Genomic DNA, 14,523 nt, shown 5'->3' with positions numbered 1-14,523 from the left:
GGAGAAAAGACAGATGAGGGAAGAGAAAACAGAAGAAAGATGAGACAAAAAAAAATCACTGGGAAGAGAAGGAAAAAGGAGTGTGAGTTGAAAGAGGAGGAATAGGATGCAGTGGGTTGGAAAGAAGCTGGTGGGCTAGAGTGAAAAAAAAGACAGGATAAAAGGAGTGGGAGAGGAGGGAGAGCAGAGACAGAGCAGCACCTGCAGAGAGACAGAAACAGGGAAGCTGGGCAAAAGGGAAAATCCAGTGGGCTTCCCCAACACTTCCACCTCACATCAATCACACTCATGTAACCAGCACACCCTTCTCTCTCTCTCTCTCTCTCTCTCTCTCTCTCCAAGGCAATGGGGTCCCAAGGTCACACAGCTAGGGAATTATGAAGTGTCTGAGGCTGGATTTGAATTCAGGTCCTCCTGACTCCAGGGCCGATGCTCTATCCATTGTGCCACCTAGCTGCCCCATCAATCACACTTGAGAGAGATGAGTTTACTTTAGGAGTCCAGGACCAGAGGAAGGGGAAATAATTCATTAAGCTGAGGGGATATCAGTGACTGACTTCAGATCTGTTTCAGGGGCCCAATATTCTTCCTCCCTTCTGTCTTATATTAGGTGGACCCTGATCTTTTTTCAGGGGCTGATGGAGGGGGGCGGGGTAAAGTGGAGAGAGAGAGAGAGAGAGAGAGAGAGAGAGAGAGAGAGAGAGAGAGAAATTGGAAAAGGAGACAAGGCCTTCATCAGAAAAGGACATAGACCTCACACAAATGTTATAGAATTCTCAGATAATCTGATCATAAACAGCGCAGTATCTGGTGAAGGACCTCACCATAACAGCTGTGAATGCTGAGACTCCTGAGATGTGATTTGGTTTCTGGGCAATACCTGGGCAGAGGTTCTTTTAAGAGGAGGAAGGGCCTCTAAGAGTTAACTTGTGGAACTGGGGTGACTAGGACCAATTCAGATGAACATAGATGTCTTTCCAGGGTCCCATAATCCCTTTCTAGTCCGATGGATTTCTAACAGTGGACTAAGGGAGGGTGAAGGGGAAAATGAGAGGGAGCCAGGCATTTCAGGCTTTTGTTTGGTTGGCTCTATTTCTGCTTGTACGACTGAATGCATATTCAGGTGTATATGGCTGCCCATGTATATACAGGTGGGTGTGTCTGTATGGAATTGTCTATGTCTTTCTCACTGTGTGCTCCAATTTGTGTGTATATCTGAATGTGTGCGATTCAGGTTAGAAATGTGGGGAAGTTAGTTCCTACACTTTCCCTCAGGCATCACAAAAAAGCAACCAAAGGCTGGGTCTAGGTTCCTGTCTGTTACCCTGAGATAAGAGGGTGTTTCAGTGACTCAGTTTCCTTAGCCTGGCAAATATTCCCTCCCTCCCAGCCTACACATTTTCACGCAAGGATTCTTTGTCAACAACACATATACACAGATCTCCCCTCCTCACATACACATACAGACTCCTTGATGTTCACACACAATTTTGCTGGGAAGTACCATCTTTCCAAGCCAGAAAACTGGGGAAACTGAGGCCAAGGGGAAAATAGACACTTGTTCAGAATCACTTAGGTTTCAAGTGATCTGACAAGCCAATGCAAGGTTTTCCACATCTCTTATGGCCACTTGTCCTTACTGTTTTTCCTCTCGTTCAATGGGATCTCTCTTCCTCATGAGAGCCCCATCTCTGCACTATTTACATATACGGGTTAACCCCACTCTCTCCAGGAGAGAATATAAGACACTCTGTGAGGATCCAGGAATAGGAAGAGACAGAGAAACGGAGGAGGCATAAACCAGAGACTATAGAGACGGAGAGGGAATTCAAAAGGGGGTGACAACCAAAGAAGAGTGTGTGTGTGTGTGTGTGTGTGTGTGTGTGTGTGTGTGTGAAACCGACATGGGGGGTGAAACAAGAGGAAGAGAAATAGAGATGGGGAGGAAAAAGAGGGGCAGGAGTGGGGAAGAGACAGACAGGGAAGGAGGAGAAACAGACAGAAACAAGAAGTGGGAGACAGGGAGGGGGTTGAAAGGACAAGGAAAAAGACAGAGACGTGAATGTGGGGGAGAGATTGAGAGACACTCCCGGGGGAGAGGTGGACAGAGAAACGACAGAGATACTGGAGAGACAGAGGCGGCGATGGAGAGGGACCCAGCCTGAGTGGGAGCTCTGAGGTGGGAGAGGAAGGGGCTCATCCTCCCCACCTTTGGGGGCTCCCGGGACTGGGACAGGGCGGCCCCGCGGGCTCCGGAGCCCGTCTTACCTGCCTCGGCTGGGCTTGGAGCCGGAGCTCCCCTCGGGGGCGCTGGGGCTCGGGCTCCCGGCTCCTCGGTCCTGGCTGCGGCTGCGGCTCCGGCCCGGGCTCGGAGCCGCTCTCCCGCCGCCCCGCTCTCCCAGCCGCTTTGATTCCCGCCGCCCCGCCCCCGGCCCCTCCTCCCCTCCCCCCCGCTGGCTCTGCCCGCTCCGTCACTCCTCTCGGCCCCCTCCCCTCTCCCCCCTCCCCTCCCCCCTCCCCTCTCCACCCCCCGGCCCGGCTGCTCGCGGCTCCTCCAGCCCCGGACTGAGGCCAGCCGCCCCTCCAGGGCCCAGCCCGGAGCTGTCCGGGCCCGGGTGCTGAACTCGGAGCCCGCCCGGCCTGGGCGCTCGTCTTCCGCCCGAGGACCCCCGGCCCCCGGCCCCCGGCGCCAGACCAGCCACTTTCTAGCCCTGGCTCCGGGATAGCTCCCCTCGGAGCCTTGGGGCCCATCTGCCCAACGTATCCGTTGCCCTCTGGCCAGGGAGGCCAGGCTTACACTTTGGGAGCCCCTCCCCCGCACCAGGCCCTTTTTTCCTTTTCTTGCCTGAGAGGTTTAGGAGTGGAGTCAGGTAGGAAGATGCCTGCGGCTTCCTAGGGGGGTTGGAGCTGGGGTCCCTTTGTCAGTAAGTCGACTATTTTTTTTTATCTTCAAGAGAGTGAAAAAAACAAAGAAGCCTCTCCTCTGACTAGTTCTGGCAGCCTGGCATGTTCTGGTACTTGGGGTAATGCGAGTCAAAGTGCTTGATAAGCCATAAGACTCTTGTCAACATAAAATATCATGATTCCTTCTTCCTGTTCACAAGGCTATGATGGAGGAGGTAGAGGCGGGCAGCGGAGGGGCTCACAGCTGCTGTGTTCTGGGGTTTGTACATGTAGCTACACCCAAACATGTCTACATCTGAACATGTATGAACATGCGACTGCACATGTGTGTGGATGCATGTGTGAATCAAAGGGCAGGAAGCAATATTTGTCTCCTGTCGGTGAACATCCCCCCCCTCCACCAGCAGGTGGCTTTCCCCATTCAGGCAGCAGTACTCCATCCTTGTTCAGACTGGGGTGGGGATAGGAGGCAGTGGGGCTTTGACTCCCTCACCTTTCTCTGCCTCAGCTCCCCAAGCCCCAAGATTAGGGATCCAGGTTTCCCAGCAGAAAGGCAGCCTTGGGATGGGGAGTGAGGTAGGAGAAGCATAAGCTTTCATGAGGAGGAGATTAGACATATTTCTTTTGGCTCCAAAAGGTAGCATCACAAACACTTGGATTGTCTCATTTGGTAATGAGATCCCCATCTCCAAACAATGGTTGGATGACCAATTGCCAGAACCATATCCTCCCCACTCAGAGACTGGTGGGAGTCCTAGGTTCAGTTTGCATCAGGTGTAGGGTCAATCTATTGAGAGGCAATTACCACAGCAGGTGAAGGGAGGCATGTTGGGACTGATGGCAAGACAAAAGAGGGAAGGACAGTTCTGCGGGGAGGCTCATGACTTCTCTTCTCACAAATCCTCTACCTCAACATGGAGAGCTGAAGTTGCTCTAATGCCACAGTTGCCACACCAAAAGGCAGTTTTGTCGGGTGGGGTCAGAGGGTGGACAGAGCAGTCATTCCACCATCCTGAGCCACAGAACTAGCTTCCTTCTGTCTCTCTCCTCACAGTTGGAGTCACAGACTCCCCTCACAGACCTGACCTAATGGATATGCCCCCCCACATTATGTATAAGCCCTTATAAATGGGCCAATAGCTATTCAAATAGGCATACCAAGACCTGACCCTAGCAGATGGCAAAATGCCATCATAGGTGTAGACACTCACATGCTGGTTTGGGGGCCAGGTGGATGGCACAGTGGATAGAACATCAGCCTTGGAGTCAAGGAGGATCTGAGTTCAAATCCATAGGTTGACAGTAGCTGTGTGACCTTGAACAAATAACTTAACCTTGATTGTCTGATGCAAAAAATTATAAAAGGACAGGTTCATTCAGCCTGATTCCGTTTCCATAATTCACAGGATCACAGATTGATAGCCTGAAGGAAACTTAGAAGCCTTAGAGTACAATCCCCTTATTTTACTGATGAGAAAACTGAGGCATGGAATTTTTATGTACTTGCTAATGGTAGAATAGCAAGTCAAAGTAGGGTTTGAATCCAGATCTAACTCCAAGTCCAACTCTATTATCACTTCAAAATAGAACCGCCCCGCCCAGGAAATCAAAGTAGCAATGGGTCGAGACTCCAAAATCTGTCAGAACAATATGGGATATTTGTTAACCTCCAGTTCCTGCATTTCTTGCTATGTTCTTTCCTATCTCTCTTGGTTTCTGGTTACTCCTGAAGTCAGTATGAACAGAGGTTGAAGCCTGGAGGTGAAGGGTACATGTACGTACACACACACAGAAAAAAAATGAGACAAAAGGCTTATGTTCCCACATGAGCAGGGCCCCTCTGCACTTGTGCCCAGAGACTCAAACTGGGAAGGCACAAGACACCCCCCATCTAGGCAATGCCTGCTCCTAAGTGTAGGGGCACCACAGAGCTACCTGAAGGTGTCCCTGCTAAGTCACTGGGCCATGTCAGGGTGACTTGAGGGGCCTGGAAGGCAGAACTGAGAGGCCCCACCCCCAGGACCCAGAAGGTGACCCAGGACATTCCCTCCATAATAAGGAAAGGGAAGCCCTCTCTGGCCAGAGAGCAAAAAAAAAGGCAGGTAGGCAGAGTGGTACAATGGTCAGAGGTTTTTGTGTGACCTTGGGTGATTCGGTGAACCCTCCCAGGACCACAATTTCCTCCTCCATAAAATCAGAGGGTTAGAGTAAACTCCCTTTGGTTTCCATCTCTTGATCTATGATTCTAAGACAACATGACTCCCATCAGGTTCATCCCCTTCCTCCTTGGAGACCCTGAGTCATCTCCCCCCAGTCTGATGCGTGATGACCCTAATGGAAGCTGGTGGTGACTGTTGGGGGCTCTGGGCCAGGAAAGAAATCTGCAGCTTGAATCTAAGTGAAACGAAAATCATCTGCTTTATTCTGGATCCTAAAAGTCCCAATGTAAGTCTGAAAAAGAGACTGATGAGGGAGGGGCAAACAGGAAGAGACTGTGCTCCTTCCAGCTGGCTGGGAAGGAGAGGCCAGGGTGTGAAGAGAAAGAACAGAGCAAAGAGCTCAGAGGTGCAGGGGGACCTGGTCAGGAGCTGGCAGAGCCACTCTACAGACCGCCAGGGGCTGCCTGGGTCCCAGCCCCTAGAGCTGAGGGTCTCCAGGAGAGGTGCACCAGGCAGACCCGGCTAGGCCAGGGGAAGAGGGGAAGGATGAATTTGATCAGTTCCTTTTTGATTAAGCCCGAGGAAAGTGGGGCTGAGAGGCGGAGGCCTTGGCCAGGAGGGGCAGCTACTCTTCATCCTTCTCTGGGGTGCTGGGCTCCTTGGCCCACTTGGGCCCAGGGGGCTCAGTCTCGTGACTAAAGCGAGGGTCGCCGGAGACTCCATCCCCCTCCAGGTCGAGCTCTTCAAAGGAGGAACCACTAGCCCCTGACTCACTGTAGCTGTGCTCACTCCGGTTATCTGTGTCATCCCAGCTGCGGCCAGCCACGCCAGGGGACATGGTGGCGGCAGAGTTCTCGCGGCTCCCTGGTCCGGCATCCAGACTAATGGAGCTGGTGTCGCTCAGTGTGTCAGCTCCTGGGACAGGGGGAGATGAAGAAGCTGGTCAGTGGGGGGCACAGCCCTTCTGATTTCTGAGAAACCTGGGTGCTTCCTGAAGGCAGCTCTGAGCCCACCTGAGCAGTGTCCAGGAAAGGGGACTTGCCATCAAGAGGGACGAAGTAAAGCAGGGAGGGAGTGTGTGGAGCTCAGCTCTCGGGTGTTAGCCATGGTTCCCTGCACTCCCACAAAGCTCCGGCCCCCCAGCTCTTCACTGATGAACCTGGCTCTTAGCTTGAATGTTTTCTGTGGCCCCGGGGAGTGGTGGGGTGGAAGGGAGAACAAAGGCAGATTCCCAGATACATTGGTCCGAGTGCTCTGGGTCTGGGGAGGGAACAAACCAGAGATGTCCCCTGGCTAAAGCTGGTAGAGAAAGGATATAACCAGGCCTGGGAAGAAGTTGGGCTCTAGCTGCTGATGAATGAAGTGATGGGCCTGCCGGGCCTTAGTCTCTGGGAGAAACCGGTCAAGGAAGATTTGATTCCTCTTTGTTCTTTGGCCCCATTTGACTTCAGACTGAGGAGCACAAGAGGCATCCCGAGAGCTAGATTAAATGTCTGAGGCTGGCCAACGCACAAAGTTACTTCTCTTTAAAGGGGGAGCTCTCAGGGGGTGGTTAGATGGTGCAGTGGATAAAGCACCGGCCTTGGAATCAGGAGTACCTGAGTTCAAATCCAGCCTCAGACATTTAATAATTACCTAGCTGTGTGGCCTTGGGCAAGTCACTTAACCCCATTGCCTTGCAAAAATTTAAAAAACAAAGGGTGGGGGGAGCTCGCTGAGCCTCAGCAGCAGCCTTTGTCCTCTAGAAATATCTTGATAGCTCCAATGTATCCCTCAAATTCTCCTGAGACCAAGTAGAGACATGGTCCTTCAAGAGTTCCTCTTCCCCTCAACCTGGAGACCCCAGGTTAGTTATACTGGTCACTTTCTGCCCCCTAGGATTAGGCACCAAGGCCTGGTAGGGCAGTAGCCAACACAGGATTGGTGAAAGGGGGGGGGGTCTCATGGTTAGTGGTGTTCAAGGAGCAGCAGGGAGGTGTGGGAAGGAGAGTGCCCCACTTTATCACACTGCTTCACTTAAACTTGGCCATCTTCCCCTTTTGTGGGAAAGGCTATTATTCAATGGGGAAGGGGAAGGGGAAGGGGAAGGGGAAGGGGAAGGGGAAAGCTATGGCCCTGAGTATCACTCCTCAGAGGCACACATGAAGGGCAGTGGAGCGGCCTCTGCACCCCCTTTCCGGGCTGGGGCCTGGTCCCAGGTGTGGCAGCTCTGGGAGGTGAGAGGTGAGCTGTGTTCTATGAGCATGATGCTTTCCTGGCTCCCTGTCTCCATGGTGATGGTGACAGAGCCCAGAGCCCAAGCGTGGCTGGGGGTGTAAATGCTTTGAATTTCGGGTTGGTCTTGAATTTTTGGTTGGTCTTGGTGGGAAGTGTGGTAGATCTAGCTGGAAATTGGGGCAGACTAATAGGATGGGCCACCCCCGGTGCCCAATAGAGGGCTGGAATTAAGGTTAGGCAAGCCACTGAGCTGGGCTCAGAAATCAATGGCATATGCCCAGTAACCCCATCAAATGACTGCCTCTGCCATTTGAGGTCCCACCAACTCTGGGAGACTGGTCAGATCTCCTGGCTGTCTTTCCAGGGGAGCTGAATGAGGACATCATGCTTATGTGTGCCCTTACTTCTAGGGGTGCTGGGGGCTTACCCCCCAATGCCAGCAGGGTCCAGTGAGATGGCACGAGGGAGGTTCCATATGCCGAGGGAGCCAGCCGGTCACTTGCCTTCTCTCCTGCTGGTCACCCCCTACCCCCCCCCCCACCTCCCCTCCCAGGGGCCCGGAGATCAGAAGACAATCTTCCCTCAGCCCTGAGGCAGGACACCCGCTCATCAGCAGCAACACATGTCTCTTTAAATAATAATTAGCGCCCCCGGGGGCCGGCAGAATTAGAGTAGCTGCTGAACTCTCTTCTCCTCTTGGGGCTGCAGACCAAAGGAGCCCAAGCACTTGGAGAGGGGCGGCAGAGGGGGTGGCAGGGAGGGGAGGAGGAGCAGATTTCTCCAGCCTTATTATACTGTCATGTCGTTCTCTCCCCGCAGGCTCTCCTGGGATCTGGGTGCCAGGGGAAGCTGGCAGGCCTCCAGATGCCCAATCTTCCCATCCACCCCCACCTCCTGCCCCATACCCAGACTTGGGAGATCTCAGGCAAGCAAGGGGATGTTCTTGGGGCACTGGTGGGGTCAACTCTGCCCAGATCCGCTCCTGAGGGCGCCCGGGTTTGGAGAGAAAGGCCCCAGCTTGGTCCAAGTCAGGGGCACTGTGGCCTCTGTTTTTCCTAGGTCTTTCTCGTGCCTCCCCCATCCTCTTAAGGGTGATGCCAGAAACCACCTAATCTATCTGGCCACAAGAGAGGGCTGACCACAGTGGTCCTCTGTTCTTCCTTCCTGCCAAACTCCATAATCTCTCCCCGGAAACAGGACCCCACAGCAATGGAGGCTAGGAGTCAGGAAAAGTCAGGCCTCCCTCCATAAGGATGAACACATTCTCAGAAGGGGTCAGGATACTCTGAGCCCCCTAACGAATCCCCCCCAACTGCCAGGCCTCTACACAGAACAGTCATATTTCTTATTTTGGGGCTCCTCTTCCTAGCTGAGCCCAACCAGGAAAGAACTGGGGAAGAGAGGAGGGGCCTGGAAAGAAGGTATATATCCCAGCTAAGCCTTCTTGAGGGCTGTTGTTCAGGTTATTCTGCCTTGGCCTTCATCTTCAGGAAGAACCCTGGGGCATCCAGGTGACTGGGGAGTAACAGTGAAGACCCTGCCCTTCCCTGTCTAGGGTCCACTCAGCATCCTGCCTCCTTCTGCCAAAGAGGTTCTCCCTATTTCTCTGGGAAGCAGTGGGCCTGATTCCCTTCCTGTACTAAGTCTTGGTCACTGGACAGAGAAAACCAACCTTCCCCCGTCTCTATTTCAACCCTGCCCAAGGAGCTCTGAAGCAGCCCATTCTATCTGCCAGGCAAGGAGTGAGGCTGGCAGGCCAGGTTCCACTCTGCCAGTGTTCTCACTGCCACTGGAGGAACACGATGGTCACTGCTTACCCCTAACCCCTCAGCCAGGCTCTCCCCCTGCAGCCAGCTTAATGTGCAATCAAATATTCATCTCCTCTTCTAGTACTAAATAATACATCAATGTAATAGCAGTCAAGAGCCAGCTAATCACCCCCTTTCACCTCCTGTGTCCCAGCCATGGGGAGAGACAGGCAGGGGCAGGCTGAGCCGCAGGCAAGCCAGGCGCCCACCACACGCTGCTGGGTGAGTGGCACGCACCTGGCAGTGAGGAAATCGAGGTCCCGCCTAGGGGTGGGCAGGATGGACCTTGTCAGCGAAGGGCAAGCTCATCTGCCCTCTCTGCTAGAGGCCTGAGAGAAGAGGGGGAAGAGAAGAAGAGGGTGTCGGGGCTGCCGACAGGCCCTGCCCATGAGGGAGCCTGGGGGCTGCAGCCAGCTGGAGGAGGGTGGGCAAGGGAGGGATCAGGGTGCCAGGCAGTTCCTCAAGAGCCCTGGCAGGCTGTGTTTGGGAGAGAAAGGACGAGGATAGGAATGAGGGGGGGCTGAAAGTGGAAGCTCACAACTCACCCCAGCCTCTCCTTTTCCGCTCCCATCCTGAGGTCTGCTCTGACCTTGTGCTTGTCCTGTGCCCACAGTGGGGGCACCAAGGAATGCAAGATTGGTTTGAGGGCACTGCTGGCCTGAGCGGTGCCCCAGGGAGGTAATTAAGCAGCAGATGAACCTAATTGTGTTAGACACAGGCCCCTGGGGAACAAATTGCTGCCTCTTTGCACCCCTCCTTATGCACACTCTCCCCAACTTTCCCTAGTGACCTTGGCAGCTGAGCTTAGCTATGCCATGAAGACAATGGTGGGAGTGGGTGAGGACAACCTTGTGCCCCCAAGTCTTCTCCACACCACACATCCGCCTTCCTCTAAAGCCATTATGATTTGATGTGACCTCATGTGTGGCTGAGGGTCAGCCCCCTTGGGTTGACTTGGACTGTCAAAGCAAATTTCCCACTTTGTCCAGGCCAAGAGGTCATTTCCCCAGGCTGTACTAAGGACCGGCGTGAGGAGGAGGTGACCTTATGGTCTGGCCCCTTGGGTCTAAGAGGTTGGGCAGCTAATGGCCTCTGCCCAACCTCCTCCTGCCCTCCCCCCAAGCAAAAAAGGTCATTCTCCTTACTTGCCTGTGGGTCATTAGTGGTGGCTAAATAGGGGTTCAGGCAGGGGTGGGCTGGTAAACGTTTAACAACTGTCCCTTCTAAGGCTTCATCTGCATCAGTAATATCTTTCTTCTATCCTTTTCTTAAGTTGAGCCCTTATTGATAGTGATAGCTAAATTCTGAGATGTACATAGTCATGATAAACACTCAACAACTGCTCTCTTACCAAGCCAGTCCATCCAAGCTGGGTCCAGAGTCCACTTGGTGGGCACCCTGTCAGACTCTCTGGATGGAGTGTATTCCCTCCCTGGGCCCCCTGCCCTTGGGACATGATCCCCCTCTTCACCATTCCCAGGTCTGGAAGTCAAATATCTATGTCCTTGGCTGATTTGGGTCCTCGGGGGCCAAAGGGTAAGTGCCCAAGGGGAGGCAAACTCCCCTGTCTGTCTCCTTAAGGCAATGGCACCCTTGCCAACTTATGTCCCAGGGCATCTCCAATGCAGCTTTCCTGGGAAGCACTCCCTGATCAGGGGTGCCCAGACAGCACCTACCTTGACACTGTGCTCACAGGCACTGCCTGTTCATCTACACTCATCAATGTATAGCTGACAATGTTTTAGAATTCAGCCTGTGTATCTGCTGTCTGTCTTGTCTTCCCAATTGGAGCAGAAGGTCTCCAAGGGCAACATTACATCTACTCCTTCCTCCATATCCCCTAGAGGGCTCAGACACAGCTGGGGACCCATGCAGGATTAACTGAGGCAGGGAGGGAGCAGCTCCCCTCCCCCCACTGCACCCCCTCTGCTCGGTACCTGTGACATCAGTCTGGGCGTCATCAGCCTCGGCAGCTGCCCGACTTTTGCGTTCCGTCTCCTTCACCTCAGGCACGTAGAAGTCACCCTGTCGAGCCAGTGGGCACACAAAGTGGATCTGGTCCTGCTGGTAGATCTCCAGCCTAGGATGGGCACAAAGCTTCCGCTCCTTGGGCAAGGGGAAGAAGAAAAAGGCAGGGTGAGACAGATGCCCATCATACCAGCCCACGGGGGGGACGATGAAGCATGGGGAGAAGTGACAGCCGTGGGCTGCAGAAAGCTATGTCCCTTGGCAGAGATACCTGGTGGGGTGGCTTATTTAGTGGCCTGTGCTTGTTTGGTGCCAAGGGAGGGTGGGCCTTCTATCTGGATGGGAACTGATAGGTAATAAAAGTAATGCAAAAAAAGAGGAGAAATGAAGAACATCAGTGAAATCTCTAAAACTGGACTGGAAAGAGCAAAGGGGAGGTTTGAAGGGGATACGGACAGGCAGGAAAGTTTTGTTACTACATGATTTAATACTTAAAAAAAGGACCAACCCAACTAACAAAAAAAAAGTTCAGTTTCCTCTGTTAGCCTCTTTTTTGTGTGTGATTAAAAAAAAAAGGAAAAAACCAGAAAGAACTTGGGGGGGGGGTTGGGTTTGGGATTTGGCCTTGTCACTCACTCCTGGTCTGACCTGGGCAAGTCCTTCCACACCCTTGGACTGTGTCCCCCTTTGTATAATTAAGGAGTTGGTAGAGATGTCCTCTCAAGTTCCTCCCAGTTCTCAAATCTTCGAGTTCCAAAGGGGTTGATTTTGCTGGGCCTGGGGTGGGGGGCAGTCACCCTGATGGGCCTAATGTTTCCCCACCTGTCTGTGGGCCAACCCAGAAGGTACCAGGAGACCAGTCAGGTAAGGGGGCTGGCAAGTGGGGGCCCTCCCATCGTGGGCTAGATGATCCCCATTCCTAGTGACCTCTCAGACCTCAAGCCAGCAGCACCCACACCTCGTAGGTTACTGCTAGCTCAGAGAGATTCTCTGGCATTGTCTCTGCTCCCCTCTGGGCACTGCTTGGCATTGGCAGGGAATAGTGCCCACGAGTTGTAGCCCCTTAAGGTCTTGTCTATCCTACAAAGACACCAGAAAGGGCCTCAGAAAGAAGCCACAGCACCAGGTGTGATTGAGGAGGGGAGGGTGAAGAGTGGGCTAAATGGGTCCACGTGAACTAGTCTACCTCTTCCCAAGCTGCGCCAACAGCAGCAGACAGGAAACAAATAGGGCTGCCTGGCCTTCAGAAGGGGAAAAGCTGGCGAGACAAGGAGGCAAGCTTGGGAGAACATCCCCTCCCTGTGCTTGGGAGCTGGGGTACACTCCTCCAGCCTGGGCTCCCTTTCCCCCTGGCTGTGGGAAGAGGCTGTTGCTCCTCTGCCCAGTCCATGAAAGCAGCCCAGGCTGGGCCAGACCACTCTCTGACTGGGATGCAAGAACAATCCAGAGGGTGGCCTGGGGTAGAGGGCTCCAAGCCAAACCTCTTCCTGCTCGGGGAGTACAATTACCCTCTGGATCACAGAGAAGATTACTGTGCAGGCCTCGCCACTGTCAACCTTACACGCCAAGCTTCACAGCAGGGCTATTTTTAGTGGCTGGCGCTCACTTCCAGCGCCCCAATGAGCCCTCCTTCGCTGAGATGCCACAAGAGGTGCCACCCAGGGGGAAAGGGCCACCCAAGACTCTGCTGCTCACCTAGGGGTCAGAGGCAAGGGACAGGAGACACAGGTGGGCCTCTCCTTCTCTGGGGAGAAAGGAGGGAAGGTTTCACTGTTTTTTCAGCTTGATCAAAACCTTTCAAATTAGAGAAGTGGTCAGGCATAACAAGGCTAAGTGCAGGGCCCTTTGCAGCCTGTTGTTCTATGGAGCCTTGCTCAGGCCCTTGGGAGAGGGCTCCCTGAGGCCCGAGGACCGCCCCCCCCCACAGAGGCCCCCAGCTCCTGACCCTAACACAGCTACATCAGGATTGGGAGAAAAGGAGCCCACACATAGGATGGTCAGAACAGATCCCCCAGAAAGGGGATCACCCAGGCCCTGGGGAGTGGGGGGAGTATGGGGAAAGGAGACCATCCTTCTTGGACCCTAGTCTTTATCCTTTTCTTCTTGACAGGGACCCCCTGGGAACTGCTGCCCTTCCCTGGAGAGGGGAGTTCATGACCTGCTATGGAAGCCCTTCTCGAGAAGGAGAGAATGGAGAAGAGAGTTGAATGATAGGTTGGCTCTTGCCTCATCGGTGGGAGGCCCCAGTGGGGGAGGGTAAGACAAAGAAAACAGGCTTGACTGCCCCCCTGGGGTCCAGTTAATGACTGACCTTCCCAGCATCTCTGGTTCAGCCCTGGACCTCCAGCTGGTGCAAAGGGCAGCAGTGGGCAAGGCTGCCCCACAGCTGGAGCCTGAGACAGTGCTGGCGTGATGGTGCTAATCCTTCAAAAGGCCATGTAAAGCCCACTGATCAGTCTGGGGTGCTTTGGGACAGTCTCAGAGGCTGAAGCTCCAGCTCATCAGGTTTCCTAGAGACCTGTTCCTGCCCCCCCCAGTACCCCTGGTTCCAAACTCAGACCCTCTACAAGAAGGAAGTCTAACCTTATGGTACCCAGAATGGCAGTGATGGGCTGCATCAGATTACCTCCCCATGGGGGTGACCTATGCCACCTGCTCTCCCTCAACCCCCTTGTCAGCAAGTGGGGGCAGTTCTGTGGCTGCTCTCAGCACATCTGCCTCCCTGGGAGAGCCCAGGCTCTGAAGTTGTTGGCAATGGACAGCTCTGTTACCATGGAAACCACATCTTCTATCCTTCCTGTGGTTTCCATCTCAAAACCATCAGGGAGAACAGAGGAACAGAGAAAAGTGAAAAAATGAAGGGTCTGGCAGGTCCAGGCCCAGCCTCTCTTCCCTCCCCTTCCCTTTGGAGTCTCTCAGCCATCTCACACAAGGAGCCTCTGCTCTCCTGCCCCCCCTTCCTCCATTCAGACCCTGCCTCCAACCCCCCCACCCCACAAAGGGGGCCCTGGAGGAGCCTTCCCTTTCTGCCCTCTGACCCCCTGGTCCTACTCCTCACTCTGCCCAGGGAGCTTCTTGTCAGAGTGTGGCACCAAACTAATTAAAATTTCATTTACGGATCAACTGAAGTCATTAAAACACAAGCCAGGTCCTGTCAAAATTTACACTTGGGGGAAGGAGAGGAAGAGAATATGTCAGAGACACTTGTTCTTCCCGAGTACCAGCCCTACAGGGACAGGAGGAAGGTAAAGATAAAAGGGGATACCAATGAAGCCCTCATCTACCGGCCCTTTCCTTTGAAAAATCTAACCAGCCTCTTCTCCCCAGGGTCAGGCTGGTTGAAAGAAAGTAACTATTCCTAAGGGAATAAAAGCCCCTGTTTTCAAGGGAGGATGTGGGGGGGGGGGATTCTGGAATCCTGTTGAGGCTTGGACATTGCCCCAGGGCCATTCACAGGGAATCCTTGC

At 53.7% G+C, this 14,523-nt stretch overlaps 1 protein-coding gene across 1 annotated transcript in view; it reads right to left on the bottom strand.

Annotated features, from left to right (window-relative positions):
- Window positions 1-5,303: 5,303 nt before the first annotated feature.
- Window positions 5,304-14,523, bottom strand: part of TEX264 (testis expressed 264, ER-phagy receptor) — a 36,344-nt gene continuing 27,124 nt past the window's right edge. Inside the window, exons 3-4 of the mRNA XM_074198083.1 lie at window positions 11,026-11,194; window positions 5,304-5,978 (exon numbers count right to left, since the gene is read on the bottom strand). Coding sequence (XP_074054184.1) covers window positions 5,689-5,978; window positions 11,026-11,194 — 459 coding nt within the window. The 3' untranslated portion in view covers window positions 5,304-5,688. The remainder of the gene's footprint in view (window positions 5,979-11,025; window positions 11,195-14,523) is intronic.

Source organism: Macrotis lagotis, chromosome 8 (assembly GCF_037893015.1).
Source record: "Macrotis lagotis isolate mMagLag1 chromosome 8, bilby.v1.9.chrom.fasta, whole genome shotgun sequence".
NCBI lineage: Eukaryota > Metazoa > Chordata > Mammalia > Peramelemorphia > Peramelidae > Macrotis > Macrotis lagotis.
Note: the sequence above shows the minus strand (reverse complement) of the source record. Positions and strands in the feature narration are given on the sequence as shown.